Source organism: Gnatocerus cornutus, chromosome 9, assembly GCF_029298725.1.
Source record: "Gnatocerus cornutus isolate USDA-ARS CGAHR chromosome 9, icGnaCorn1.1, whole genome shotgun sequence".
Classification (NCBI taxonomy): domain Eukaryota; kingdom Metazoa; phylum Arthropoda; class Insecta; order Coleoptera; family Tenebrionidae; genus Gnatocerus; species Gnatocerus cornutus.
The window spans coordinates 9,906,869-9,932,407 of NC_142241.1; the positions used below are offsets into that span (position 1 = coordinate 9,906,869).

The 25,539-nt window shown below is 37.1% G+C and overlaps 8 protein-coding genes across 9 annotated transcripts; 5 read left to right on the forward strand and 3 right to left on the reverse strand.

Moving 5' to 3' along the window:
- Nucleotides 1–2,323: 2,323 nt before the first annotated feature.
- Nucleotides 2,324–3,430, reverse strand: LOC148168711 (uncharacterized). Its single transcript, XM_088046084.1, has 2 exons — nucleotides 3,179–3,430; nucleotides 2,324–3,132 (listed from the first exon to the last, which is right to left on the reverse strand). Exons 1-2 carry the CDS (start codon nucleotides 3,309–3,311, stop codon nucleotides 2,324–2,326), a joined length of 942 nt encoding a protein of 313 aa, XP_087902210.1. The 5' UTR covers nucleotides 3,312–3,430.
- Nucleotides 3,431–6,341: 2,911 nt separating this feature from the next.
- Nucleotides 6,342–7,243, reverse strand: Gem2 (Gemin 2). The gene is made up of 3 exons (XM_088045820.1): nucleotides 7,076–7,243; nucleotides 6,915–7,027; nucleotides 6,342–6,870 (listed from the first exon to the last, which is right to left on the reverse strand). The coding sequence occupies exons 1-3, from the start codon at nucleotides 7,188–7,190 to the stop codon at nucleotides 6,376–6,378; spliced, it is 723 nt and encodes a 240-aa protein (XP_087901946.1). The 5' UTR covers nucleotides 7,191–7,243; the 3' UTR covers nucleotides 6,342–6,375.
- Nucleotides 7,244–7,296: 53 nt separating this feature from the next.
- On the forward strand, nucleotides 7,297–9,861 carry TAF1B (TATA box-binding protein-associated factor RNA polymerase I subunit B). The gene is made up of 3 exons (XM_088045816.1): nucleotides 7,297–7,381; nucleotides 7,434–7,872; nucleotides 7,918–9,861. The coding sequence occupies exons 2-3, from the start codon at nucleotides 7,499–7,501 to the stop codon at nucleotides 9,827–9,829; spliced, it is 2,286 nt and encodes a 761-aa protein (XP_087901942.1). The 5' UTR covers nucleotides 7,297–7,381; nucleotides 7,434–7,498; the 3' UTR covers nucleotides 9,830–9,861.
- Nucleotides 9,852–10,655, reverse strand: LOC148168714 (sperm flagella and cilia-associated protein 1-like). Its single transcript, XM_088046242.1, has 3 exons — nucleotides 10,520–10,655; nucleotides 10,185–10,472; nucleotides 9,852–10,138 (listed from the first exon to the last, which is right to left on the reverse strand). The coding sequence occupies exons 1-3, from the start codon at nucleotides 10,611–10,613 to the stop codon at nucleotides 9,852–9,854; spliced, it is 669 nt and encodes a 222-aa protein (XP_087902368.1). The 5' UTR covers nucleotides 10,614–10,655.
- A 1,689-nt stretch (nucleotides 10,656–12,344) lies between these two features.
- LOC148168715 (phospholipase A1) lies at nucleotides 12,345–13,562 on the forward strand. The gene is made up of 4 exons (XM_088046243.1): nucleotides 12,345–12,378; nucleotides 12,429–12,624; nucleotides 12,669–13,254; nucleotides 13,302–13,562. Exons 1-4 carry the CDS (start codon nucleotides 12,345–12,347, stop codon nucleotides 13,560–13,562), a joined length of 1,077 nt encoding a protein of 358 aa, XP_087902369.1.
- A 1,036-nt stretch (nucleotides 13,563–14,598) lies between these two features.
- Nucleotides 14,599–16,470, forward strand: LOC148168716 (retinol dehydrogenase 11-like). Of its 2 annotated transcripts, XM_088045052.1 has the most exons (4): nucleotides 14,599–14,768; nucleotides 15,333–15,483; nucleotides 15,527–16,149; nucleotides 16,199–16,470. In XM_088045052.1, the coding sequence occupies exons 2-4, from the start codon at nucleotides 15,342–15,344 to the stop codon at nucleotides 16,391–16,393; spliced, it is 960 nt and encodes a 319-aa protein (XP_087901178.1). In that variant the 5' UTR covers nucleotides 14,599–14,768; nucleotides 15,333–15,341; the 3' UTR covers nucleotides 16,394–16,470. The 2 variants fall into 2 exon arrangements, with proteins under 2 accessions (XP_087901178.1, XP_087901179.1); XM_088045053.1 differs by lacking the exon at nucleotides 14,599–14,768 and having other exon boundaries at nucleotides 14,776–15,483.
- Nucleotides 16,471–16,983: 513 nt separating this feature from the next.
- Nucleotides 16,984–18,263, forward strand: LOC148168717 (retinol dehydrogenase 11-like). Its single transcript, XM_088045260.1, has 4 exons — nucleotides 16,984–17,181; nucleotides 17,231–17,560; nucleotides 17,608–17,900; nucleotides 17,951–18,263. Exons 1-4 carry the CDS (start codon nucleotides 17,031–17,033, stop codon nucleotides 18,146–18,148), a joined length of 972 nt encoding a protein of 323 aa, XP_087901386.1. The 5' UTR covers nucleotides 16,984–17,030; the 3' UTR covers nucleotides 18,149–18,263.
- Nucleotides 18,264–23,440: 5,177 nt separating this feature from the next.
- Nucleotides 23,441–24,255, forward strand: LOC148168718 (uncharacterized). The gene is made up of 3 exons (XM_088046403.1): nucleotides 23,441–23,490; nucleotides 23,637–23,935; nucleotides 23,990–24,255. The coding sequence occupies exons 1-3, from the start codon at nucleotides 23,441–23,443 to the stop codon at nucleotides 24,253–24,255; spliced, it is 615 nt and encodes a 204-aa protein (XP_087902529.1).
- The last annotated feature ends 1,284 nt before the right edge of the window (nucleotides 24,256–25,539 follow it).

Below are 25,539 nucleotides of genomic sequence, written 5' to 3' on the forward strand. Positions count from 1 at the left end.
GGCGCATAGTTGGGGGCCCGGGTTTTCCCCCCGCCTTTTTTCCGTTCACAGGAGAGGCCCATAGGCCGATGACTCCCGCGTGACGTATCGTGGTCCCCAAATTAATTGAATTCTGTAAAAAAAAAGAACAAACCGATCAGTCAACGCCATCCGCAGTCTTGAATCTTTTTTGACGTCGCGTATGAAAAATAGCTACGCAATTGCTTGCAGCGGAACGAAAATAGAGGCATTCCGAGTGTATCAGCAACACCTGAAGAAGTTGATATGGTTGACAGGTAAATAATTTCCTTGCTAAATCGATAAGACGTTCCTTATGTTATGCTGTGAACGTTCTAAATTCGTTTAAGTGAACTGGGAAAATTTGCTGCTTTGAGTTGGAAACGATAATTGAATGAAATGTTTACTTTAGCCATTTGGAAGTGTGCTCAACCAGGGACGTTGATGTCAGAAATCTGTTAATAATGATTTCGGTGCTAATTGGTAGCAGCTGCAGGCTTTGTTTCTACAGATAAAAATGTTTTGTGGCATTCTGGAGATCAATACCGCCCAAGAACGTGTGAATATTGCAGGGCGCATAAAATTGATATTTATTATACAGAGCGATAAGAAAATTCATGTGAGATGTAAGAATGGTTTCAAAAAAAACTATAGCTCACCATATTTACCCCACATAACTGTTTGAAGTGAAACAGGCCATCTAGAGTGGATCTTTCCTGCTGTGAGCTATGATTATTTCTATACCTTCTTTCTATTAAACATCTGAAAGGTCTTCAGACGTTGAAACGCCTAAGCGGATGACTAAACAAGGTCGGAAATCATTTTCACCTCTTTCCAATTTAATTTTCAATAACAGTAAGCGGATTTTATGAGTGGTCACTGCAATGAGTTTATTCAGAGTTGAATAATAAATGAATGTTGTCGAACACGTCCCAAAAGCAAAAATCACTTGTTTATTTAACGCTAGCGAGGGTTATTTTTAGCCCTTCTAATGGCCAGAGAGCACTAATTAAATTATTTCTGAATTCATAAACGTAGCGTTTAAATGAAAGCAAACGCTCGGAAACAAAGAAACGTATTTTCACATCAAAATCCATCAGTGGCACCGCGTCAAAATCAACAAGAATCTAGTTTTCACCAGATTTCACCACATAAATCACAGTTCATTTAATACCTTGGATCGGAGATAAAAAAGTGAAGACGCAAGCTTATTTTGTTACAACATTGCAAGTATCCACCCCACAGCCTGATTAGCAAATGCGAAATCTGTAGGTCACCGATGACGACCATGCCCTCAAAAAGCGCAGTAATTGGAATAAGGTCAGCAAGTACAGATTCGTCTGAAGTCAATCTAAAGAACTTGAATATGCAAATAAACGGCATTCACTGACTCGAAAATAGAAACACCGGCCAAATTTATAGGGTACAAATCAAACTGGATCACACGTACACAAAAATAACGCGACATGACAGGCACGTCGGACAAAAAACGGAAAATCTAGGTTTAATGGAGTTTAAAATTTTACGTAATGGATTACGTGACAAGAGATATAAACTGGGACTTCTTGTACTGTGACAAATAACTTGTTGCCGCAGGTTCAGGTGATGAGCTGTATCCGATTCCATTGTTTAAATTAATTTGAACTGAGATGTTAATAAATTACTGGAAGCAACGAGATTACGCTGTTTTTCGTAAACATGAAGCAAACGTGTTAATGTAATTAGTTACACAAATAAGATCTTCAATTTTGAAACGTTTTCTAAGGTTTCACTGAATTTTGGTGGCGGCGCTACACGAAGACTTCCAATTTCAATGATTCTGTTATAAATAGTGGGAATTTTCCGAAATGAAAAACGGAGAGGTCAACGTCATCGTTCGCTGAAAAAATTTAAATCGAGTTTACAAATTACAAGAAGAATATGTAAATCCCACTCTTCTAAAATTTCTCGTAAAACAGTAATTTGGTGATAATGAATTCCAGGGGTTAGTGTCTATAAATCCCTGCATTCCAGGGCAAGACGTGGCGACGCGAAATTGAAACTATTCAATACAGAACATAAATCATGATCGCAATTTAATAAATTTACGTAAGTCAAATCGCACCGAAAATGCAATTTTATAGAAGTAAATTCAGAAACTCTGACGCTAAAGGAATAAAACTGTTGACTTGTGAATTTATTAGCAGGATTTTAACCTCGTGTTGTTTTCTTCCCAGGATTTGCCAGACGGAGAAAAACAGTGTACTAATCAACTAAAACTATTTTAATCTTGCGTCTATCGTACTTTAATCTTTTCATTACAAAATTTAAAACAGGCAATTTAGTCCTAATGTAAAGTGACCCTTAAATTAACTTTGTCACCTTCACCGAGAAGGGCGACAAACCCGCCGTAATTAACAAAAAGGCAATTCATGTTTTTTGCGACATCTTCGACTGTACGACTTTCGTGTAATCCAACAGTACTGCAAAAACTCGACATACTAATCTTGTCATTTCTCGATGATAACTCAATGGTGCACCAGTAGCGATCTTCGGTGTTGGAATACAACCAAAAAATAACGTAACAAGTGCTTTTCCGATAATCGCTTGACCCGCTCATCATTAACCAGAAGGTGTTGATTGGTACCCGTCCAGATAATTTACTGCAGGTGTTGATAACACTCTGCGAACTCCTCGAGCGGACGACGTCGATCTTGTTGAATTCGTAGACTGTTATCATGGCGAGGCAAAAGGTGCGGTCGTGTTCCACCATGGACACGTCAAAAATTAGTCTTAGTTCTTGGCCTTTTTCGATGCCGAAGCAAGGGACAGTACCATGCTCGTGTTTGAAATGGCTGACAAGAGAAGAAACAGCCACTGATTTCCTGCAACCGTCGTGGAGGCAGGTAAGGGGTCGTCTAGAAATGGTGGTGACACTAGCACACATTCTCAATTTAGTCAAACCATCCCCTTGACTTTTTTGACTTTCCTCGCGGTTTTCAACTTCTGAATTCGCTTTGGCTGTGTTGTATCGGCACGGACGACCTATTCCCGGTTTCATTTTTAGTTTCTTCAGGAAATCGGAATTGACATCGCTGCGCTCAAATTTTCCAGAGTATTTACAAATTAAACAACAGCTGCCACCATCGATGCTACCTATAGACCCATTAAAACATCACAGAAGGTGATTACTGCAGCTTACCTCGATAAAGTCTTTGCAGTTTTCGAAAGCATTCATTACAATAGTGATGTGAGTTTGGGCAGTGATACATGGGAGCCGTTTCAGGAATGTCGCAACAAAAATTGCATCTGTAAGCGGCGTATAAGTGGGCCATTGGTTCTCCAAAGACGAAAATTACTACAAAAATTTTGTTCGGATTACTGACGTCTGCTTGACGAATTTTGACACATATCGGACTGTCACGAAGACTGACGTTCGTGGAAAATTCACAGAACGGACTTGGCGTTGGATTTGACAGGAATTTGAAAATTGTGCTGGGAAATGCTTGCCGACAATAAAGTAAAAAAATTTCACCTTGGTACATAAATTCTTCGGAAAAAAACTCAATTTAATTAGATAGTTTTTTTCGTTCCCATTTCGTGTTAATCTTTTTGGAAACCCTACACTAGTATTTGACACGAATGACAACACGACTTTTGCAATCAACTTACACTCGTATTGATTAGATTTACCAACCACAGAGTCTTATGTAATTTAAGACCAAACCCTCAAATGAACAAGTATTTTGTGATGGGGGAAGCTCTCCCCAAAATGTATCTAATTTCTCCTCGTCGTGTCGTTTTTTGCTTTAACTTCGATCCCAAACAAGAGAACTGATTTTTTTAATAAACTCATATCTTTGTGTTTTTGATTATTTAGACCAAAATGGTAATGTGAAAAAACTCACGAAAGCATGTTTTCAAGCCATTACGTTTTTCACATCTGATAAAAACCAACAATGCAGAATAAGAATTAATCTCCCGGAATTTAAAAATAACTAACAATAACACCCTCGAGTTGAATTTGAAAACGTTTTCCATTTATACTCAAACCACTTTTCAGTAAAAATCAACATGAGAATATGTTATTCTAATGGACATTCTCTTGGGAGTATTCACCGTTATGGTTTCACCCGAATGTGAATAAACAATAGAGATCTTACAAGATAATGTCCTCTACCTATACCACCCACATTTCGATTAGAGCACGTTTCCGAGGGATTCGTATATTTCCTTATAGAGACAACGCCACTCAAACTCGGCTGTGATAAATGAAAAAGTATACAAGGAATAAATTATAAGCTGAAAGTAGTTTCTAAGTTCGGGATAGAATTGAAAAGCGACTTTTCTAGACTTTGGAAGGATTTATTTACTTATTCAACGACATTTTTGTTTTGATCTCTTGACCCGTTTTACAAAATTAGAACTTAATTAATTGAAGAGGCGGTTCTTATGCCAAAATACATTTATTTTATTGTGTAATAAAATTGATGTTTTTACGTTTACATCATTTTGTTGGAAGTTGAATCGAAAACGTGACGTCAATGCCTATTAACAAGTGGAGAGTTGGGCTAGATCTAAATGGGTTAAGGAAAGAAAACGGCTATAAATGTTATTGACAAGCACGTATTGTTTGATGAAAATAATTTCCACTGCAGTTTGCGAGTTTCTATTGTCGCAGCTTTTCACTGCTTTTGTGACCCTTATTGGCGATCATGTGTACATTTCTGTGTTTCACGGTAATGAATTTCTCTGTAATTGATAGATACGAGAATTTTTTACTCACGAATCTGAAATTCGAAAATTTCACAAAATAGAGATAAGTTACGATTTAGCCATTTGTATTCGACACACTCGAAATAATCTGGTAGTTTACGAAATATTTGGACTTTTGTGAAATACCAGATTATGCCAAGTGGTTGCGACATTTTTATTCAGTCACTGAACCGTCTTTCTTATTTAGTATGCAATATTATTGTTAAAATGAAACAGTGAATATGCACGTCAGATAAAGATCAATTTGTTATTCCTCGGGGACAAAAGCAGTTAACCCCGTGTAATAAGCGACGCAGCTGGATTAAAAAAGCAGCAAATTTTTCACTTCTTTTTAGGGGAAGTTGCAATTTCGCACACAGAAAAGTTAAAATTATATTCACATGAATTTAAAGTTATAAGTTAAATAAATAAATTGAAAATATTAAGCAACAATCTGTAACAAATTCTGGGCTTTATACAAGCAGTCATCCCATCTCTAACTTTAAATTGGGCGATTTTTGTGATCGATTCATTTTCTTCGGTCTGTTGAGCGCGAGAATTGGATAGCAAATTCCAATTTACAGTTAAAGAAAAGGCGTAAATAGGCTTAGAAGAATTAATAAATCGTCATATTTTTTTAATAAAAAAATTTGATCCACAATAATTATAAAAAGAGAAATGAAATCAGATTTATAGTCACCCAGAATGCTTTATAAGAACTCAATTTAATTAGCACCTGTTAATTATCGATTAAACAAGTCACCTAGTTACAACCCTGATTTTCTGGCACAACCCTCTCCTGACATTTATAAAATAAAAAAAAAATTTTTGAAAAAAACTTACAATTTTGATAAAAAGTTGCTCCGTTGGATTTTTTCTTGATCACTAGTCGTGTGGGGTTTCTAGCCGCATTCCGCGCCCCAATTCTTTATTTTTATTTATTTATTCGGCCGCACTCAAATGACCCGATATCAACAGGTTAATCATAACAATTGGTAAGATGCAATAGCGACGTCTGACGATTGCATTCTCTGTCTCGCACACGTAGGTCGTTTTACACCACTATACTCTACGCGACATTCAAATGTCAACTATCAACCAATCGTGCATCGATCCCGCACTAATCTCCATCCTCCGAACTGGCCAAAGTGTGTTTTATAATGGAGAGGTTAGGTTTATTTACACGGGGCCGAAAAGTCGATATTACCCGAACCCGAAGAATGTGAGCGCAAATATCAAAATTGTCTTCCACTCCAGTTACCCTCTGTCGACCACACTTTAATTCGACGTGGTAATAACGTGTTGCATACTCTACTCTGGCGCCATCCGCAGATATTCTGCAGAAGCTCAATAAGAAATTTCAAATTACAAAAGTTTTTTTTACGTTATACGGCAAAAAAAAACACAAAATCTTGCTCCCAGGGGCGTGGAAAACCTAAAAACTTAAAATATCTACATGTAAAAAGTGTTGACATGTAGATAACGAGTTGAATCTACATGTAAACAATGCTGACATGTAGATAGTTAGTTGTATCTACATGTAAACAATTGTACGATATTGTGTACATGTAGATAACTTGGAAAATTGGTCTCAGGGCAACGGCAAACTCTTCTTCAATACAAAGATTTATATAATACAAAAAATTACGGATCCGCCAAGTCCAGCTGATTGAAAAACCTCGCGACAACACATATAAACAAATTCAGTGGCGTAACTAGTTCTTCACTTGCGTTTTCATCTAAATTGGACCTCACAACCAGACATCTCTTGGCGAATTCCCGCAGACTATAACACGAGTCAGGGCTCAGAGGCTTTTCTAGCAAAGTTAAAATTGCGTAAATCCATGCCCCCATGTTGTTCCCAATGCTTGCTCCACGTGGAATTGTATCTAAAAATTTTGACAGCATATGTAACATCCTTATTTTGGCTGCCTGAGTGTAGGTTGTAACTTCAGAAAAAACGGGACTTTGAGTTTGTACTTTGTCTAAGAACGTTTTCTCATCAAATGAGTTTAGTGTTGATTCACTGCTCATTTTAAAATGAATGTACTTTCTGAAGTTAGTAAAGTCTTCAATTTTTGAAGTCTGCCATTCGTTTGAAGGTAGAAGCATTAAGGGGGCTTTCTTTATCAAGTTTCCCTACAAATGAGCGTTATACTGATAGATACAGAGTGTTGGAGTACCATTTCAATTTTGAATGTTTGCTGATGTTGGAATTTAGTGCGATCAATATCGGCAGTGAGCCAGGTTTTACATTTCTTCCTTTCGTAAACAACATGCTGAAGGTATTCCTCACCTACAAAATCCTAATTTTACGAAATAAAAGAACAACATGAGTAATTACCTGTTTGGGGAATTTTGTTAGGATTGAAGTTATGAGGCAGTTCAACGTGAAGCGCTTGTTTTAGAATACCAGTATCGTCATTTTCTTCTTCAAAACTGTCGTATTGGTCGCTCATTTTACAGAAAAGCGGTCTCGTTTTGTTTGGAAAAAAGTGAGGTTAATTTTAATTGTCAAGCGGTTCCACTTAGCTTGTTTTCCAGAAGTAGCGTGGAAATTGTAGTCGAAAATGTAAACAATTCTGACAGTTACACCATAACCTCTAAATGTGACTTTAGTTTTTTAGTTTTTAGGTTTCCACTGTGACCAGTACGCCATTTTTATCGTACCGAAGCTCCTTCTAATTTTTTGTTTGTTTTAGATGTGACCAAATGGTGAAAATGTCTTGTACGTTGACATAACCTAAAATTTCCACGTGCCCCCACGATGGCAGATATTGAATGCGAACACTGCGGAGGCACCGACTTCTACAAAGAGGCCGGTTTCTTCTTCTGTAAAGGCTGTCAAATCCAATCCCAGGAAGTGCAAGAAGTCGCTTTTGAGGAATACACTGAAGACAAGCGGTTACAAACGCAAAGGATCCAAACTACTCAAAAAGACAAGTCCGCGGACAAAATAACGAGTTGGGAATGCTATAATTACATCCTCTTAGGACTAACGGAGGAATTAATCAACTTGGGAGCCGACAGGAAACTGAAAACTGTCGTAAAAAGCTTGTGGTTGTGCTACCTGGAAAAGATGCGAGTTTTCAAAATAGGTGGAGACCAAATGCCGAAACTCCAAGCTGTCTCTAGCGGAAAGTAAGTTCTGTGATCTCTTCAGCACGAAACTGATTTATTTTGTAGAGATGGAGAGATTGTCTACGGGAAACTGGCGAGGACGAAGCGAAAACGGCGACAGTCGTCGTCTAGTGACGCCACATCGATGGACTCTTCCGCGTTACAAAGAGAAAGAGGCAGAAGAAAACGTGCTTTAGTCAAGGCGCAGTATGAAGATTTCAGTCAAAAGTCTCAAGCCACGTCTTCCTTACACAATGAGACTTTGACGAGTTTGAAATCTCCTTCAGAGAAAAGTTCGAAGCATTCAGTTTCCATCAAGTATAATATATATGCTGCGAAGGAAATGCGGCGTTTTCAACAGTCCAAGTATCATTTTCACAAACATGGCGTGGATTTGGAGCACGCTTTAAAGTGCCATAGAATGAGTTACAGGAAGGTCTCGCACAGATATCGCACGGGTCCTTATATCCTTTCTTTAAACAAGATCTATTCGATTTTATACATAGCTCTTCTTATTCTAAAAGATAAAATACAAGTAGGCGACATGCTTCGCTTTATTCGCGAAGGAAAACTTAGTTTTAACTGTTATAGTCACTTTTTTCCGGAGGATTTTGAAACGAAAGATCTAAATTTTCGAAATTTCAAGAAGAATGGCGTGTTTGTAAACGCCAGACTGCGAGCTATAACATTAGAGATGTCGATTTTCTTGCAAGTTCAGTATTATATCACCTGCCCAAATCTTGTGGAATTGTCAGAGAGGTACTGCAGAGAACTCAACCTTCCTAATGACATTTGTAAGTGCGTTAAAAACATTTTATCAAGAACTGAAGTTAAAATGTCGTTTCGGAGGAGATTATTCAAAATCCCCAATTACGAAGGACGAGTCTTGAGCATCATTCTATTCGTCATAAAGTTGTTATTTGGTTTAGACGACATGACTGAGTTTCATCTAGGAAAATACGCCGACATTCTCAACCAAAGCGCCGTTTTCCATCTTAAAATGTTCAATGTGATCGAGTGGTTGAAACACATTGAATATCGCAATCTCGCCATGATTGAAGAGCACTTTCCTACGAATTTCACCCAACAGAGCGACGCCAACAACGTAGAATTAACAGTTGGCCAACTTTCCAAGAAGGAGTACCCTGAACTCAGATTCCACGAAACTAAAGACACTGTTAAACATCTCCTAACGAAACTGAAAGACGTCATGTACGATCCTGTCGACAAGGACTTTCCGGTAACACTCACTCCATTTGCTGACTACGTGAAATTGTTACCAAAGACCAAATACTTTGATATTTTAACAAGAAGCTTCACTAACGACGGTTTGAATCACATTCTAAAGCCGTCACAATTTCTCGAAATGATCAATGAAGATCTTGAGATTGTACACGGTGGAGCAAACGAGAACTGGGTTGTTGAAAAACTCGCCTGTTTTCGGAAACAACTTAAACACAATCGGAAAGAAAAAAGAAAACTTGTGACGGTGAAACTCAGTCTCGGAGAAACTAAAAGTAGGACTCGAGAACGAGCACCGGTTATTAACAGTGAAGCGATAAAAAGCACTTTTAATGCAGCGAACGAAGAGAGATTTAAAGAGGAGGAGGTTCGGAACAAGCAACGGAACAATTGTACGAATTTCGACGTTGAGAAGTTGAGGAAACATGTCTGTGGAGAAGACTACCTAAAGCATTACAACCCTCATCGAAAATTCTGGATGAGAACGAAATTCTGGCCCGAGGCCGCATCCCAGAAAGAGTGTAGGAAATTCCTGGAGAAATTTCCTTCTAATTTCCAGTTGGTCTTCAAGGAGTGTCAGCGGATCGCCCAACAAAGCGAACAGGAACTATTAAGCGAGTATCAAATGACGGAACTTTACTTAGTGTACTTCGCAAACTATGGAAAAAAATTTAACAAGCAAGAAATCGATAATCTCATTGTTAATCACTTAAATAAGTTTGTAGATTTATGGTGATCATTTATTGATTAAATTTTTATTACATTTCAGTGTTTGTTGTTTCTGATGCTACATTAGCCGATTGGAAAAACCCAAAAAATTTTGATCCTTGCCCGGAGTCAGGTCTGACTGCAGTGTTCACAATCGTCTGAAGTTGAATACTCAAGTCTTTGATTCGTTCTTCTTTCACGTTCAACAGATCTTCTAAATGATTAACTTTGTTTCGGAGAGTTGTGATCGCTTCGTTCTTTTCAGCGAGATCAGCCTGCATCTGTTCAATGGCTGCCCATGAAATTTTTTTCTTTTCTGAAGTTTTTTCTGTTGATGCTAAAACACACAATTGGGGTACTGTAGGAGCTCCTACCGGTCTTACACTCAGTGTTAACTCCATCTAAATAGTAAACTTCACAGTTGTCCCCATTCAGTGGTCTCGTTTCGATTCGATGCTTAATTTCGATCAATAGCTTCTCAATCGCTCCAGGTTCTCCTTTTGCCAGCTCATTGATCCGTTTTTTGTTTAAAGTTATCTTAATTTTCTTCAATACTTTGTGGTTGAGAGTCTCCCAGTTGATTATTTTTTGCGCGAACGAGTTTCTAGGGCTGTAATTATGGACATCAACAAGTTTGGGGTAGTGGTGCTTCAGGATTTCAACAAGTGGTACTGTAATATTGACAATTATCGTCTGAAGATGCGGACTTCGGACTTACCTGCATCTGCAAAATCACGATTTATGTTGCGTTTAGGTCGAGTTATGGTGTGTTGTTCAATCCATTTGTACAGTTCTTCATAATCACCTTCCATGATTTTTAGTTTGTTTCCAGAAAAAAATTTGAAAGATAGGGTGACAAGGAGTGTCTTAATTTTTTGAATTTTGTATAAATAGTGGTGTTGCCTGGATGCTCAATAATACTGAAGAAAACTTGTGAGGTCTTTGTTGAATTTTTTATAAGCAAATTTATTAGTTATCTTACATAAAAACGAAAAATCCGTGTCCTCGAACTAAATGTGGTTAAAAAGAGAATAAAAACAGAACTGGTCGAGATGCTAAATTTGCGTTTCAAAGTTGTGTAACAAAAATAATTCTAAGAACTTATGAGAAAAAAAAAATTAGTAGTAGGTACATATAATGCATTCACGATCTTTTTAGACCGCGGCAAGCCATGGAAATCTAGTAACTTGGTTGGTAGTCAACCCTTGTGAACTAAAGTTTCCTGAAAATGATTGACATTCGTTCTGTCGATTGGAGTTGTCACCTTTTTTTGGTTATGAATTGTGTCTGAAACCTTTCCTCTGTTGCCAGTTTGAACCGAACATTCAGAACTTAATAATTTTATTGAATTTTTATCTATATTGAAATTATTTTTCAACAAATGCAATATTAATCATAATGGAAGACATTACTGCTGGTACATTCCACTGGCGAAAAGTTTACCACTCTCAAAAAGCACTTCTGCCAGGTCTTGATTCTAGTCATAAAACCTTAAAAAAGTTTATTTGATCGAATTAGCATTTGACCCAGGGTTTTATGTTATGGAATCTCACACTAAAAGGAAACTTTGGCGAATTTCGTTAACTAAAAAGTGCAGCAATTTAGAATTTGATTTGTTTTTATTTGCATAAAGTCTTGTGATCGTTCACTTCTCTGTGTTTGTAACTCCTAGACTTAATAATTTTTAAAATCGTTGTTCTCTCGGCATAAAACTCTAATTATTGTCGCTTGTCAGCCAAAAGTTTTCATCTTTGGTGTGCAGAACTTTGGAAACGGTTGCACACCGCACCTAAAAATATTTTGAAAACAAACGTCTACGGGACTTTGTACCTTACAAAGAATATATTTGTAACACCTCAGATTACTTGTTCCAGTCTTAAATCAGGCCGATCTTTTCAAAACTGCAAGAAGCACTTTTTAAAGGCAAATTTTGTTCGAAAACGAAATCACTTTAATCATTTTATTGCAATATTTCGAAGATAATGGCTTTAAACTGTTACTTCCACGATTAAAAGGAAACACACGATTTTTCCGGTATCAGAAAAGTGGCAAACTTGCATGCATGAAAGACACATGTCAGATGTGACAGTAAAAAATCTACCTCTGTCAGTCAATGTAGCCAACAAAAAGAAAAAAAAACATGGCCTACTCTGGTCTAAAAAGATCGTGAATGCATTATATTATTAATGTCGCTTCCTTATTAAAACGAAATTAATGAATTTTCAAGTACACGCATGTTAAGACGTCTAATCGTAATTTTATGCAAGGCAAAAGGACGAGCCACCGAATATTAGGCGTCCTCAATTTTCATTATCTATTTAACCCAATTATGTACATTTCTTAAAACAGAAGTGCTATCATATCAAAAACTCATTTGCCATTCAAATATTTATAATTTATGCTACACTTGTTTTGTTAATTGAGATATGTAGATACGTAGTACCACCCTTCTAGCACAATTTTAAAAGACGGAGATAATTACTTCCATACAAATTGTATCGGTGGTATAAAAATCAAGCACTAATTCGAAAAGACCTGCAAAAATGTTTCGTGTTGTACTCGTTATCTCTACTCTTTGTAAGTGAGTAGTGAATTATAATTACACAGTAAACAGTTGACAATTCCAGGGACAAGTGGATTAACTCTGCATTACAGCAGAGAAGAACTTGAAGCGAAATATCCAGAATACGGTTCAGGATGGGTCCCGATGGGTCAAACCGACGATGGAGAAATGATTATTGGTTACCTAAACAACGATGAGGGTCAGGGTAAATTTTTTTCACCGGAACCCCAGGACGTGGTTACTTTCACACTATTTACAAGGTAATACCATCATTAGATTTCCTTTTATTACTACAAAAATTTAGACAACAACCTAATGGTACCATCATCAAAGATTCCATCAAAAACCACGACAAAATCTTCGATAAAAATAAACCAGTAAAATGCGTCACCCACGGGTGGATGTCTGCAGGAACCAGTGATGTTAGCGTCGAAATCAAAGACGGGTTCTTGAAAAAGTACGATGCTAACGTTTTTATAATCGATTGGAGCGAAATCTCTAAGAACGTTTTTTATCCGGTACCAATGGCTGCAACTAAATCAGTGGGTGACTACTACGCTTCCCTTCTTGATGAAATGGTGGCTCTTGGTGTTGAACCTCACAACATCCATTTAGTTGGGCACAGTTTAGGTGCCCACGTCTCTGGTTTTGCTGCTAGAGGTCTTAAAAATGGTAAAATAGGGAGAGTAACAGGACTAGATCCAGCTCTGCCTGGTTTCAACAACATCGAGTTAGTCCATGGTGGTCGTTTGAGTAAAACCGACGCGGACTTTGTCGATGTAATTCACACTTGTGCTGGATATTTAGGTATGAAAGACTCTTTAGGACACGTGGATTTTTACCCGAATGGTGGTGGAGTCCCACAACCTGGATGTGAAAATATTTTCGAAGTACTGCTCGTTGATTTCTTAACACGATTTTACAAAAGAAGTTGTAGATGATGGAAGCTTGTAGTCACGGACGCAGTTGGAAATATTTCGCTGAGAGTCTTAGTTCGGACACTCCCTTCATGGCGTATCCTTGCGATTCCTTCGAGACTTTTATTCAAAGTGAAAAGTGTACGAGTGCTGGGGTTCCTATGGGAGATCCTACTCCTACCGATGTACGTGGCGATTACTACTTGAAGACGAATAGTATGACGTTGTTTGCAAAGAAGGAGATTAACAATGAGATTGATAACTCGGCTGGGAGTAAATGATGTAGAGTGTTAGCTAAAAATTTATTTATTACGAGAAAGGATTTTGTGTCTGAATTAAATTAGATTTTGAACACATTGATTGCTTTAATTTTCCTTACGGAAATTACAAGTTTGGATCAACTTCCAACAAGTTTTACGCACGAGTTTCTGGTTATTAACTTGGTGCATATGATAAAGTATTTATGTTTAGGGAATTGAATATTCCGAATCTCAAAGTAGTTAGTTTTAGAAAGCCTTTGCTAGTGTTCATTCATGTAGTGAATTCTCGCAACTGCTGATTGAGTTGCTAACCAACTAGAGTTTGCTTTCAACATTAGAGGAATTATTCAAAATTTGCCGTAAAATTAGTAAGATACCGTAAAGTCCGTCAATATTCTACAATTTTGTTTAGGTATATATTCCCTATTCGATAGAACAAGGTTTTAATTAGAACAGTATAAAATAAGCTTTTACGGACTAGACTCAAAGTAACTATTTATGTAGGAGCAATAAGTAGGTACATAATTTAGGTCTTTGTGGACGAATCTTATAGTGAGCAGAGCGAGCTTGTGAGCGATAAGACGAATCTACAAAGCCTAATTATGTACGAATTACATACAAGGCTTTATCTTCGATTGTAATAAAAGCAATTTTTTTTTCAAAAGAATTGGATTTAACATAGAAATTGTGTGCTGCTTTCAGTATTACGTGAAAAAAACTAAACCGTCCATAAATAAATGAAATAGCTGAAATAGTCTCGAAATCTAAGGAATCTCTTCTTCCTACCAACTCTAGAAATGTATATGAAGAAAATTACAACACATACAATAGGTGAAATTGCAATTTAACATTAATTCATTTAAAATTATTTGACAATAATATATTATTTGACAAGAGGCCGATTAACTTTAATATGAAGGACGCCGTCATAAGGAGTCTCTTTGTAGATGCGTAAAACATAGATTATTTTAAGATCTTTTAAGAATACCACTACGTACTTACGTTTTTGGTAATTTTTTTTCCTAACGTTTGCAGGCGCTGAAATATCGATACGGACCAACAAGCTGCGCAGTGATCTAGTTAGAAACATTCCTACGTATAAATAGATTTAACTTCATTTTTGTCCAATTCACATGGCTCTATACTTGTTGAAAGTTACCGACAAGAAAAGACAGCTACGGTTTTGTTATAATAATAAGATTCTCCAATCCCGTTGCAATATAGAAGGTAATCAAATCATCAAATCCATGTTTGTTTATGTACAGATGCATATCTGTTGTAATCGTGAACAGATTAGTCTGATATTGTAGTTCTGTGAAAATAATCCACTTCACTAAACACCAAACTGATAAGAACCGACCTTTACTATAAAATGTTTAGGACAGCATAATTACTGCTCATTCATTTTTATTATTTAAATATATTATACTTATTTAAAATTACCCAAAATATCTCAGTAATAAAAATTAATGTACAAGGGTAAAAATACTCGCATTTTGGAATATTTCTAGCTCCACCTGCTTCGTTATTGTATAAAGAAGTGAGTATTCTAACTGACAGAATTACTCGCTATAATTTATTCTCCGACTCGTATCACATGGCGCCACATATTTCAATTTCTAGCTATTTCTAGTTAAGGATTCAATATTTTTGTTGAACCCACTTAAAATTTGTTCCACCGTACCAATTTTTATCTTAAGTGACGAACCACGAATCTACAATGAATGACACAGTTATCGTCTCTTATCAATTATTCAACATTTTGTAAGTCATTGTTACTTGTATTACTAGACCTTCGCCATGGCTTGTTTCGTCTGTGCCATTCTTTTCATAGCCGCTGTAATTGCTGCTATTAAAATCTACCTCAAATTAACGACAGGATGGTGCAGAAGCCAAACTTGCTTAGTCGGAAAAACCGCAATAGTCACTGGAGCCAACACAGGTAAATTACCGTACGACTAAACTAAATTAACACTAATTTCAAGGAATTGGATTCGAGACGGCGATAGATTTTGCAAAAAGAGGAGCTCGAGTGATCCTCGCCTGTCGTGATGAAAAGCGAGGAGAAGACGCACGTTCTAGAATTGTACACGAGACAGGAAATGACAATGTCGTAGTAAAACTGCTGAATATGAGTTCATTTGAATCGGTACGAGCCTTCGCTAAAGACATAAACGACACAGAAGAGCGCTTAGACATTCTTGTCAATAATGCCGGAGCTGGAGGAATTGGCGATCGAAAAAGTGTAGACGGACACGTCTTACTGATGCAGATTAATTATTTCTCAGCGTTTCTTCTAACACATCTTCTGATCGGTTTAATGAAGAAAACGAAGGGCGGTCGTGTGGTTAATGTATCGTCCATGGCGGCGAAGTATGCCAAAGATTTTGATGTTAAAAACATTGATAAGTTTCCTGGGATTTATTACGTGTATTACTATTCTAAGTTATGTAATATTCTATTTACAATAGAGCTTGCACGAAGACTTGAAGGGACTGGAATTACTACCTACTCTCTTCATCCAGGAGCTGTTAAAACGGAGATTTTCAGACATGCAGCCGGGGGAATGAAACTAGCATTTGATGTAACGAAAAATTTATTGTTCAAAGTTAGTATTCGCACATTTTAGGGATTCTCGTAAATGATCATTTTTTCAGACTAGTGAAGAAGGGGCTCAGACTAGCATTTATTGTTCTGTTGCGAAAGGTATTGAAAAGTACAACGGGGAACACTTTGAAGACTGCCGAAGAGTGGCACCTTACAAAACTGTGTCGATGCCTGGTCTCCAACAGAAGCTGTGGGAAACCACTCAGGATATTGTTCAGTTGAAGCCTGAAGAAGTTTGCATTTAACGATATTTGTTGCAGTGTGAAGTTATAACGTTTGTTTAATAAAAACTGTTATTTATACGTTTATAAAACATTAAGAACCAACTCTTATTGAATTTTGAGACAAATAAATTAGAGAGTAATTTCGACAAATCATGCAGTACGTTCATGTTTCTACTTTGAATATTTTTAAATATCATGTTTGTCCTTGCAAAATAAATATGATATCTAATATTTACACTTAGTTTCTTATCAATACAGTGGAAAATATCCAAGACAGATTCAGGAAAATGCAGGTAAAATGATGTAGAGTGGAAAATATGCAAGATATATTTAGGAAAATGCGGGTAAAATGTGGTTTTAAAACATGCAAAGATATAAAATATGCGTACCGATTTGAACTTATTGGGAATACTTATCAACTGCTTATCAGCTGAAGCAATCCTCAAATTACGAATCTCATCATGCGGTTATTTAAAATTGAACATTTTTAATTCGTAAATAATCCCAAACTCAATTGAATTGCGTACCAATTGTTTGTTAAACAGTAAACTTATCCATACACCTACAAACCACATTAAAATGACGTGTTATCGCCATTTATCAATTGTTTAAAATTCTAGTTAACCATTGTTTGTGCTGTTGAAACAACGAAATATCCATGGCAATGTACACATTTGTCGTACTGCCGATTGTATACCTATTTATTGTTATAGCTTCCATAAAAATTTTCTTAAAATTAACGACAGGGTGGTGCAACAGCCAAACTTGTTTAGTTGGCAAAACTGCGATAGTCACCGGAGCAAACACAGGTAAAATTCTGAATATAGATATCTGTACTTCTGTACTAATATTAATTAGGAATCGGGTATGAGACGGCTCTGGATTTTGCGAAAAGAGGCGCCCGAGTGATTTTAGCCTGTCGAGACGAACATCGAGCCAAAGAAGCGCGTGCTAGAATAATAAATGAAACAGGAAACGACAATGTCGTTGTGAAGTTGGTGAATATGAGCTCATTTGAATCGGTACGAGCCTTTGCTAAGGAGATAAATGTCACGGAAGACCGCTTGGACATTCTTGTCAATAATGCAGGAGCTGGGGGAATTGGTGATCGAAGAAGTGAAGATGGGCACGTGTTGCTGATGCAAATCAATTATTTCTCGCCGTTTTTGCTGACGCTGCTTTTAATAGGTTCGTTACCACTACTCAAATTATTCATGTTTATTAAAGTTTGTTAGATTTGTTGAAGAAAACGAAGAAGAGTCGCATCGTCAACGTATCGTCTTTACTTGCGAAATTCGCTAAAGGTTTTGATACTAAAAATATCGATAAGTTTCCAGGAGTTAACAATGTGTACGCGCACTCTAAGTTGTGTAACATTTTGTTTACAATGGCTCTTGCTAAGAAACTAGAAGGAACGGGAATTACCACCTTTTCACTTCATCCAGGAGGTGTTAAAACTGAGATCTTTAGACGTGCGGTCGGAGGGCTAAAAATTGCAATTGATGTTGTCAAAGGCATTTTCTTTAAAGTAAGAATAATTGTATCCAATCGACACAAATTCTTTAAAATTGCTTGTAGACAAGTGAAGAAGGGGCTCAGACTACGATATTTTGTTCCGTGGCGAAAGGAATTGAGGGATATAGTGGGGCGCATTTTGCAGAGTGCGAGAAAATCGAGACTTACAAAACTGCAAGTGACCCTGATTTGCCGGAGAAGCTATGGAAGATGACTCTAGAGGTCCTTCAATTAAAAACGGACGAAATTAGTATTAAATGATTGTATAATAGAACAAAAGTAGCAAATAGAAGTAGCTACTTTTATTTTTGATTATTGGGCATCGTTTCCATTGAATTGAGAATGTATCTACTCTGAAAGAAAACTTTTAGAATTTCGAGTTTAGGATGAACTAAATATTTCCAATATTTTAGATTAAATTTCGTATTTTCGGGAATTTTGGGAATATAAGAATGAAATTTGGACGCATACATTTGATGCGCTTATTAACTTTGCCAAACTTCAAAATTTTAGAACCAGAAACAAATTTTTCAGAATTTTTTGAGTTTCGGCTGAACTGAAATTTTTAATATTTGAGATTAAATTTACAAAACTGTATCCTAATCTCTATAAGAAGCTATGGAACATGACTCTGGAGGTCCTTCAATTAAGAGCGGACGCAATTAGCATTAAATAATTGTATAATAAAACAAAAGTACCTATCTAATAGAAGTAGCTACCTTTCTTTTTGATTGTTGGGCGAAATTTCCATTGAAATGAGAGTGTATCTACCCTAAAAGAACACTTTTAGGATTCGCGTTCTCTTCCCAATTTTATCCTGTGATATACAGATGGCGCTCCGCTTTTAACAACCCCAACGACCCCAAGTCATCTTCCCTCCTCCAGTTACAGTTGGAAGTAATTATGGGAAATGCGAAAATCAATGAATTATTTACCAAACGAAATGGGCTTTGTTGCTTAATGTTAAATTGATCAGATGAATCTTAATGTTTCATTAATGAACTCTGTTGAGCTAATTAATTGCTATTTGCCTTTCAATCAATAGGTGGATGTGCAAACAGAACTTTAAATGTTTAAAAGCTCAGTCAAACACATTTTTTATTATTGTCACCAATTTTAGAATAAACTCATACATCAATATCGGGGCTAAGTGCATGTGATGGCAGAAGTTCAAACAGTGTCACTTGACAATGTCTTTGAGTGCTTTTTTTCAGTATCCATTAAAAGCGACATAGTCCGATATTGATAAGAAACTAACTTATCAAATATCATAAGAAAGGAGAAAACTGTTGAACTGCGAAATTGGTGGCACCGGGCTTTGACCCGTCCATAATTCATATTTTAATTACGAACTGTACGAATCTGCATCCCTCGTCTGAGAAAGCCCAGTGGCCGCATTCAGGCCTAGAAATCCTCTGCGTGAGGTCCTTTTCCCGTGGTTTATTCAGTTCCACAGTGACAAGATATTTAGCGATCTCGGTGGGATATCGGCGTCATCCTTTTGTCAACTAACCGCATGTCGACCCTACCAAAAAGTCGCTTTATTACATCACAACCGAGATTTCATTGTGCGTTTCGTATACGAAATTGTTGCTTTCATCGCGACACTAATCGATCTGCAAAGGGGGAAATTCATCGACGTTCTCGAATTATTTTAATACGGCTCGGAATAACGGCTGCGGATTATACGTGATCACTTTTTAGATAAGAGGAATTGAAAATTTACATTTTTTAATCGGTTCGCTTCGGTATCTTGTAATGTACGTTTTAGGAATCAACTTGTTTATTTGGTGCAGTGAGACTGAAAAAGTGAAATAAATCACCGGTGTGTCGACAGGTTTTCGTGCAGATATAACCGGGAAGGATATTAGAGAAATTTCCAATTTCGTGGGAACGTAAATTTGAGTGTTTTTAAAGTTTTATTTTAATGGAAGCAGTTTATCGCTTGTTGAACCGTTGTTACAGCTTGTGTGAAATTATTATTATTAGACTTAATTGCCCGGACGAAGAACCCTTAAAATACGAGAAGCATGTCCATTCCGCGATAAGAGTTCGAATTTAACGGGATATTTTCTTTATTGCAATTACGAAAAATTTTAATTCTCCAACTTGAGACACGGAAAAGTACTTTGTGACCAATTGTTTCATTCTTAATTTACGAGCCAAGTTCAAATTGACTTAATCAATTAACCGCTCTTTGGTGTTTCTACAATTCTTCAACTTTTTAAAAAGCATTTTGGAACATTTGGTTTGTTTTCCGGCGAAACATCAATGAATACAAAACAGCAGAAATCAATTTCAATAAGTAAAAGACGCACGTAAAAAATAAAGCTGAATTGGAGGATTAAAAAATCGTTAAATTCATTTCCTGACAGAAGTGACCTTTATTTACTTTTGAAACTTTCGGGAAATTTCTATTAATTAATCATTTCGAGATGAATATCGGTGTGATAATGTTGACATTGGTGTTTGAATATGCCTTAATATGCATACTCAGCAAGAATGATATTGAATTATGTCTGAAGTGTGGTGAATATTAATTTCGCGTGAACAGAAAATTGAATGTTTTAACTTTTATCTTCGTCTGAACGGTACTGTAAAAGCTGTATTTTATTAAAACTAAAGTCACTGAACTTGATTAGAACTTGGGATATCAAACTTGGAAGTTCCTTCAGAACTTTACTTTGGGGTAAATACGAGATTTAGAGTATCTAAAATACTTGGTGATAAAGAAAGGACCGTAAATTCTGGTAATGGTGGCGTAGTCTTTCCAAAATTAACAATACCATACAATTTAACTTCACCAACTTTATGAAGTGCTCATTCACAATATTGGAGTTTAAAGTTGCTTTAATTTCACGACTCTGTTCTCACAAGTTTCGCGCACGAAAAATAGTTTCGTCGTTTTGTAATTGATGTAATTAGCGCTGTCTACAAACTGTTTCTAGCATGCGAGTTCCTATGTGAATAGTTAGGTTTTTTTTTTCTATTTATAGTTCGTTTTGTTTGATACTCTTCGTATTTATTGTAAATTTATGTCGATTCAAACTACCTACTTAAATAAACTTGGGTTTTATTTATGTAGATAGCTGAATCTTGTTAATAGTTGGGAGTAAATCGAGAGAATGATAAAAAATCATAGAAATTCATCAAAACTCATCTGCTTTTTGTCACTTTTTGTCGAAATCCGTTCAATTTGTAAAGAATGCGAGAAAGGATTACAAAGAACAACCACAAGTTCCAGAAGCTAAACTCACAAAAGGTTTATAGAACTTAAGAAATACAAAGTTCCAGCATCAAACACAATTCGGAGTTTGAAGAGGTCAATTGTGTGTAATGTAGAGGATTAATTCAATGGACAGCAGTGATTGTTTAGGCGATTTTTATTTTATTTATAGGTAGAAATACAAAAAAAATCTACTAAAAAGTTATTTAAGTATATTATTTTTCATTTCTTTGATAAATATTTCGGTTTTTCCAAATTCGCTCTCACCTTGATCTTCCTTATTTTTCCTCCAGGAAATGGTCAAATGGCTTCAGCCTCTTGTACTAACATTTTTTATGAGCCAATTTCATTTAGCTTGTGTGTTTTATGATTCCACTAAAATATTGCAAATGCCAAAGGTGAATCTAGCAATTCTATCATTAGAATGATTGAGAACGTTATAAATCGATGGAAACTGTGATACAGTATTAGCTCTATGTCAATAAAGGGAACCTATCATGTCATGGTTAATGGATAATTAAATAGAGACTAGCGCAAACTTCTGCCATTTTACAGCCCGGAGAGATGGCTATTAATTACACAGGAAAATTAAGTAAATTAACACGCGGTTTCCCGCCGATAGCGCTTCATAATGATAATCAATATGAACCAAATTCTTCGTATTTTATTATATTTGTAGTATCCATTCCCATTGAGTTTCAAAAGGCCACTCAACCCCACCTAATAATTTAATATGCGAGGATTTCACGCTGCACGCCCTCGCTACTCGGACAATCCTAGGTCAGCACCTGTACCCAAAAAAATGCCATTCATTCCGTGAGAACTGACGCAATTCGTCTTTGTCCTTTTTAGCTTAACTCAATTGAACTTTTAAAGTCCACCTCGATGGATTTTTAGCGATTTTCCATTCATTTGATTTTTTTCACCTCTCATACTATGTGGACACTTTGCAGTGAACAATTAAACTGGGATCGATTTTTTATTGGGGGCGTAAACGTATCCATCATAAAAGTTAGACCGATCACCCATTCTGCAATCATAGACAGTTCTTGTCGGATTTATGCGGTTTTTATTCACTCCAGTTTATTCTTCTATTCAACGAATTTAGTTGATGTGCGAAACGTGTCTTTCATTCACATTAAGGAGTGGACATTTTATTCCAACGTGGGTGGTAATTTATGTGATTTGTTGACCATGGTTAACCGCAATGCTATTATCTTCTTGGGACCTTTGATTGTAAGCTCTTTAATACCGTGGAATTTATGGCATAACGCTCGGACTTAGTTAATAATGCTATGAACTCCGAAAACGCAGATCGAAGAGTTTCGGCTTCACTTAAAAATTCTTCTACCAGCTCTGCTAATACAGAGAAGTTGACGAAATTCGGAATGAAACCAATCACATTAATCTCGGAGGACAGGGTTATTGTTACGTAAACTGGCCTAAAAGCCCCATTCAGGGCGTACAAATAATTTTATTTCGTTGCACTTGGCAAGTCTGGGACATTTTACTTTGAAAGGTAAAGACCTCCTGCTGCGAGGATCATCGGATGTTTTGACAATTCTCGTTCAATGCGGAAGTTAGAAGCGAGATTATTGTCAACACCCGGGCACCCAACTGCGCTCTAATCACCAAAGGACAATTCCTCCCGATGGCCGTTACGATGGACATTGAGTGGAATCGATCGAGGCTGGACATAGCAGCCTCTGAATCAAATTTGATACTGTATCACTCTAATTTCTGCAGAAAAAATTCTCTGTTTATACTCCTCTATTTATTCCGCTTATTTTGACAAAACTCACGACTAATTGTGATGAATCGTTGTAACCCTTCAAACATTCACAATTTTAAAATCCGTCAACGGATTCCACCTAAATTTATATCCAATCGATCAAAAAATGTCACAGGACGGGTAAGCACTTCGACTGTTCCAAATTAAATTCAAATCACTAGATTTCGAGGCGAAGAAAAGGGTGTGTATGGAGTTGTCATTCAAGATTACCTGAGACGAAATTACAACAAAATCCCACCACAAATGGTTCAGATTAACGAGACAACCGTGCAAAATGGTAGCACTTACCTTTCAACATAAATCCCATAGAGTCACCCTTAGAGCCGCCCTACAACAATACCCACCCCAATACGGGCGAAAGTCGTGCAAACTATACATTTCATTCAATAACACAAAGCCGGGGGTTACAAGTTATTGTTGCGGATCCTCGACGTACCCCCACTTGCCTAGCCCTGCCCCTTTAACTTTATATACCCTTGTACATTTAAATTTTGTTTAGTTTGCAATTGTGACTCAAGTGCCCTTAAGTGCCGAAATGTGCCCTTCCAACGGAGACTCCTCCGCCAAGTGCCACAAGATCTTCAGGTACCACCAAATTTCATACCCTACTGTTTAATGTTTACTTTAAAAAAAAGTTAAAAAAATGAAGCCAAAACGCGAGCTCCCTGTTTGAAAATTTAGTTTAAAAAATATAAAGAATTTTCAGTTTATTAGATTTTTATTTCTCGTAGACCCTGGGATACTTACAATCAAGACTCAACAGTGACGACGACGTCGCCCCCCGAAGAAAAATCGGGATTTCGCCCCATCGATCCGAATTACATGCTCCCGTCGTATCCCGACTCATCGCTTCTTGAAACCCTCGCCAACGGCTACGCGTTGGAGGAATACGCTCGTGTGTTAAACCAAGAGCACCAAGTGAAAATCCTAAACTCCCGTAAACAACGCCCTAAAAAGTACAAATGTCCGCACTGCGACGTCGGCTTTTCGAATAACGGACAACTAAAAGGACATATCAGGATACACACAGGTTAGTCCGTTGATCCCGGTTAAAAGGACAACTTAATGGGAATTTTTTGTTTAGGCGAACGTCCTTTCAAATGCGACGAAAAGGATTGCGGCAAAACTTTCACGAGAAACGAGGAATTGACACGACACAAAAGGATACACAGTGGACTTCGTCCTTTTCCTTGCACGCATTGTGGGAAGCGATTTGGGAGAAAGGATCACCTTAAAAAGCACTCTAGGACGCATTTTCAGCCAAGAGGTGTTTATGCGGTGCCGGTGATGCTACCGTTCGACGCTTGGGCTTCGACTTACCCATATGTGCCGCCCATGTATGGGTTTTAACTGTGATGTAAATAGAGATTGTATATTTTTGTAAATTTTGTGACAGAGAGTTTATTTTAATAAAGAGATTTGATTAGGAAATGGTTTGATCTTTGGATTGGGGGGACATTGTTGGGCTATCAGGTCGAATGATGGAACGGCGCAATCGGGAATTTTGGGAGATGGGAACAATAAATTTAATTTCGCAAAATCTGGAAACGTGTGATGGATCACCAATTCGATTTCATTGTGGTCTAAAAAGGAAAGATTCGAGGGAATTTAGCGTGGTCGTGCGTTTTATCTGCGGGTTAAGATAAAAGGATACTTAATGGGAATTTTTGATTTCGGTAGTAAAACAGTGAAGTGATTTTTTTTATTCTTCGATAGCCAAAAATTGAAAAATTATTACATCGCTCTCTGAAAATATTTACAGCGTTTGCAAGGCGCCCGTCTACACATCAAAAATTCAATTTGTGCATAAAAGATCCTTGTGCACGTGCTTGGAAGAAATCCGTCTTCGAGATCTGAAAGAACTGGAATTATCCCTATTGCAACACACTCACATAAACTCTCTTGTAAATAATAGAACGAGCATAAAAGAAGAAATCAATCATTTCTTTCCTCTCCTCAGCCGCCAAATTTTGTAATCAATTCCTCATCTCCACGCACGTTCTGCAAGAAATTATTGTTTATAGCCTCCTCACCCATTTTGACCCTTGAAGGGGTGCGATTCAAAATGGCCGCTCATGCTAATTCGCGTCATCCGTTGGGGAAATAGTCGCTGTTGTGGTTGGGGTGACACATGAGTGCTAAAGGCGGGGGGAGGCACCCCTACTTGTGATAAAAGGGCGGTTGAAAAGAAGGGTACTTAATTGGTTTAGTTTCAGGCCCTAAGGCTGGAAAGGGCCACCTATAGGATCATGGCCTTTTTTTTTTGGACTTGCTGGTGTGTTGTGTGGGAATCAGCGATTTAGGAATGGGGTAAATTATTCAGGGGCAAATGGACTCGTACGCATGAATTATTCGTAGATGCGGTCATGGAAGAAATCTCTGCGGTGTGTGAGCCGAATAAAAAGAATCAAGAGTTGAAGGGAAAATAATTTTCTTGTTTTGTGTTTAGTTTTGGTACAATATTGTAATCCATAAATATTTCAGCGTACTTTATATCACAGCGGACGTTGTTTTAAATCCAGGAAATAACGCGACTAGTTTTTTGAAACCGCTGACCCGAGCAGAGCGCTTGTAAACACATTTTGCCCGAACTTTAAATTAAGCATAAATTCACCTTAAAAATCGTGGAACACA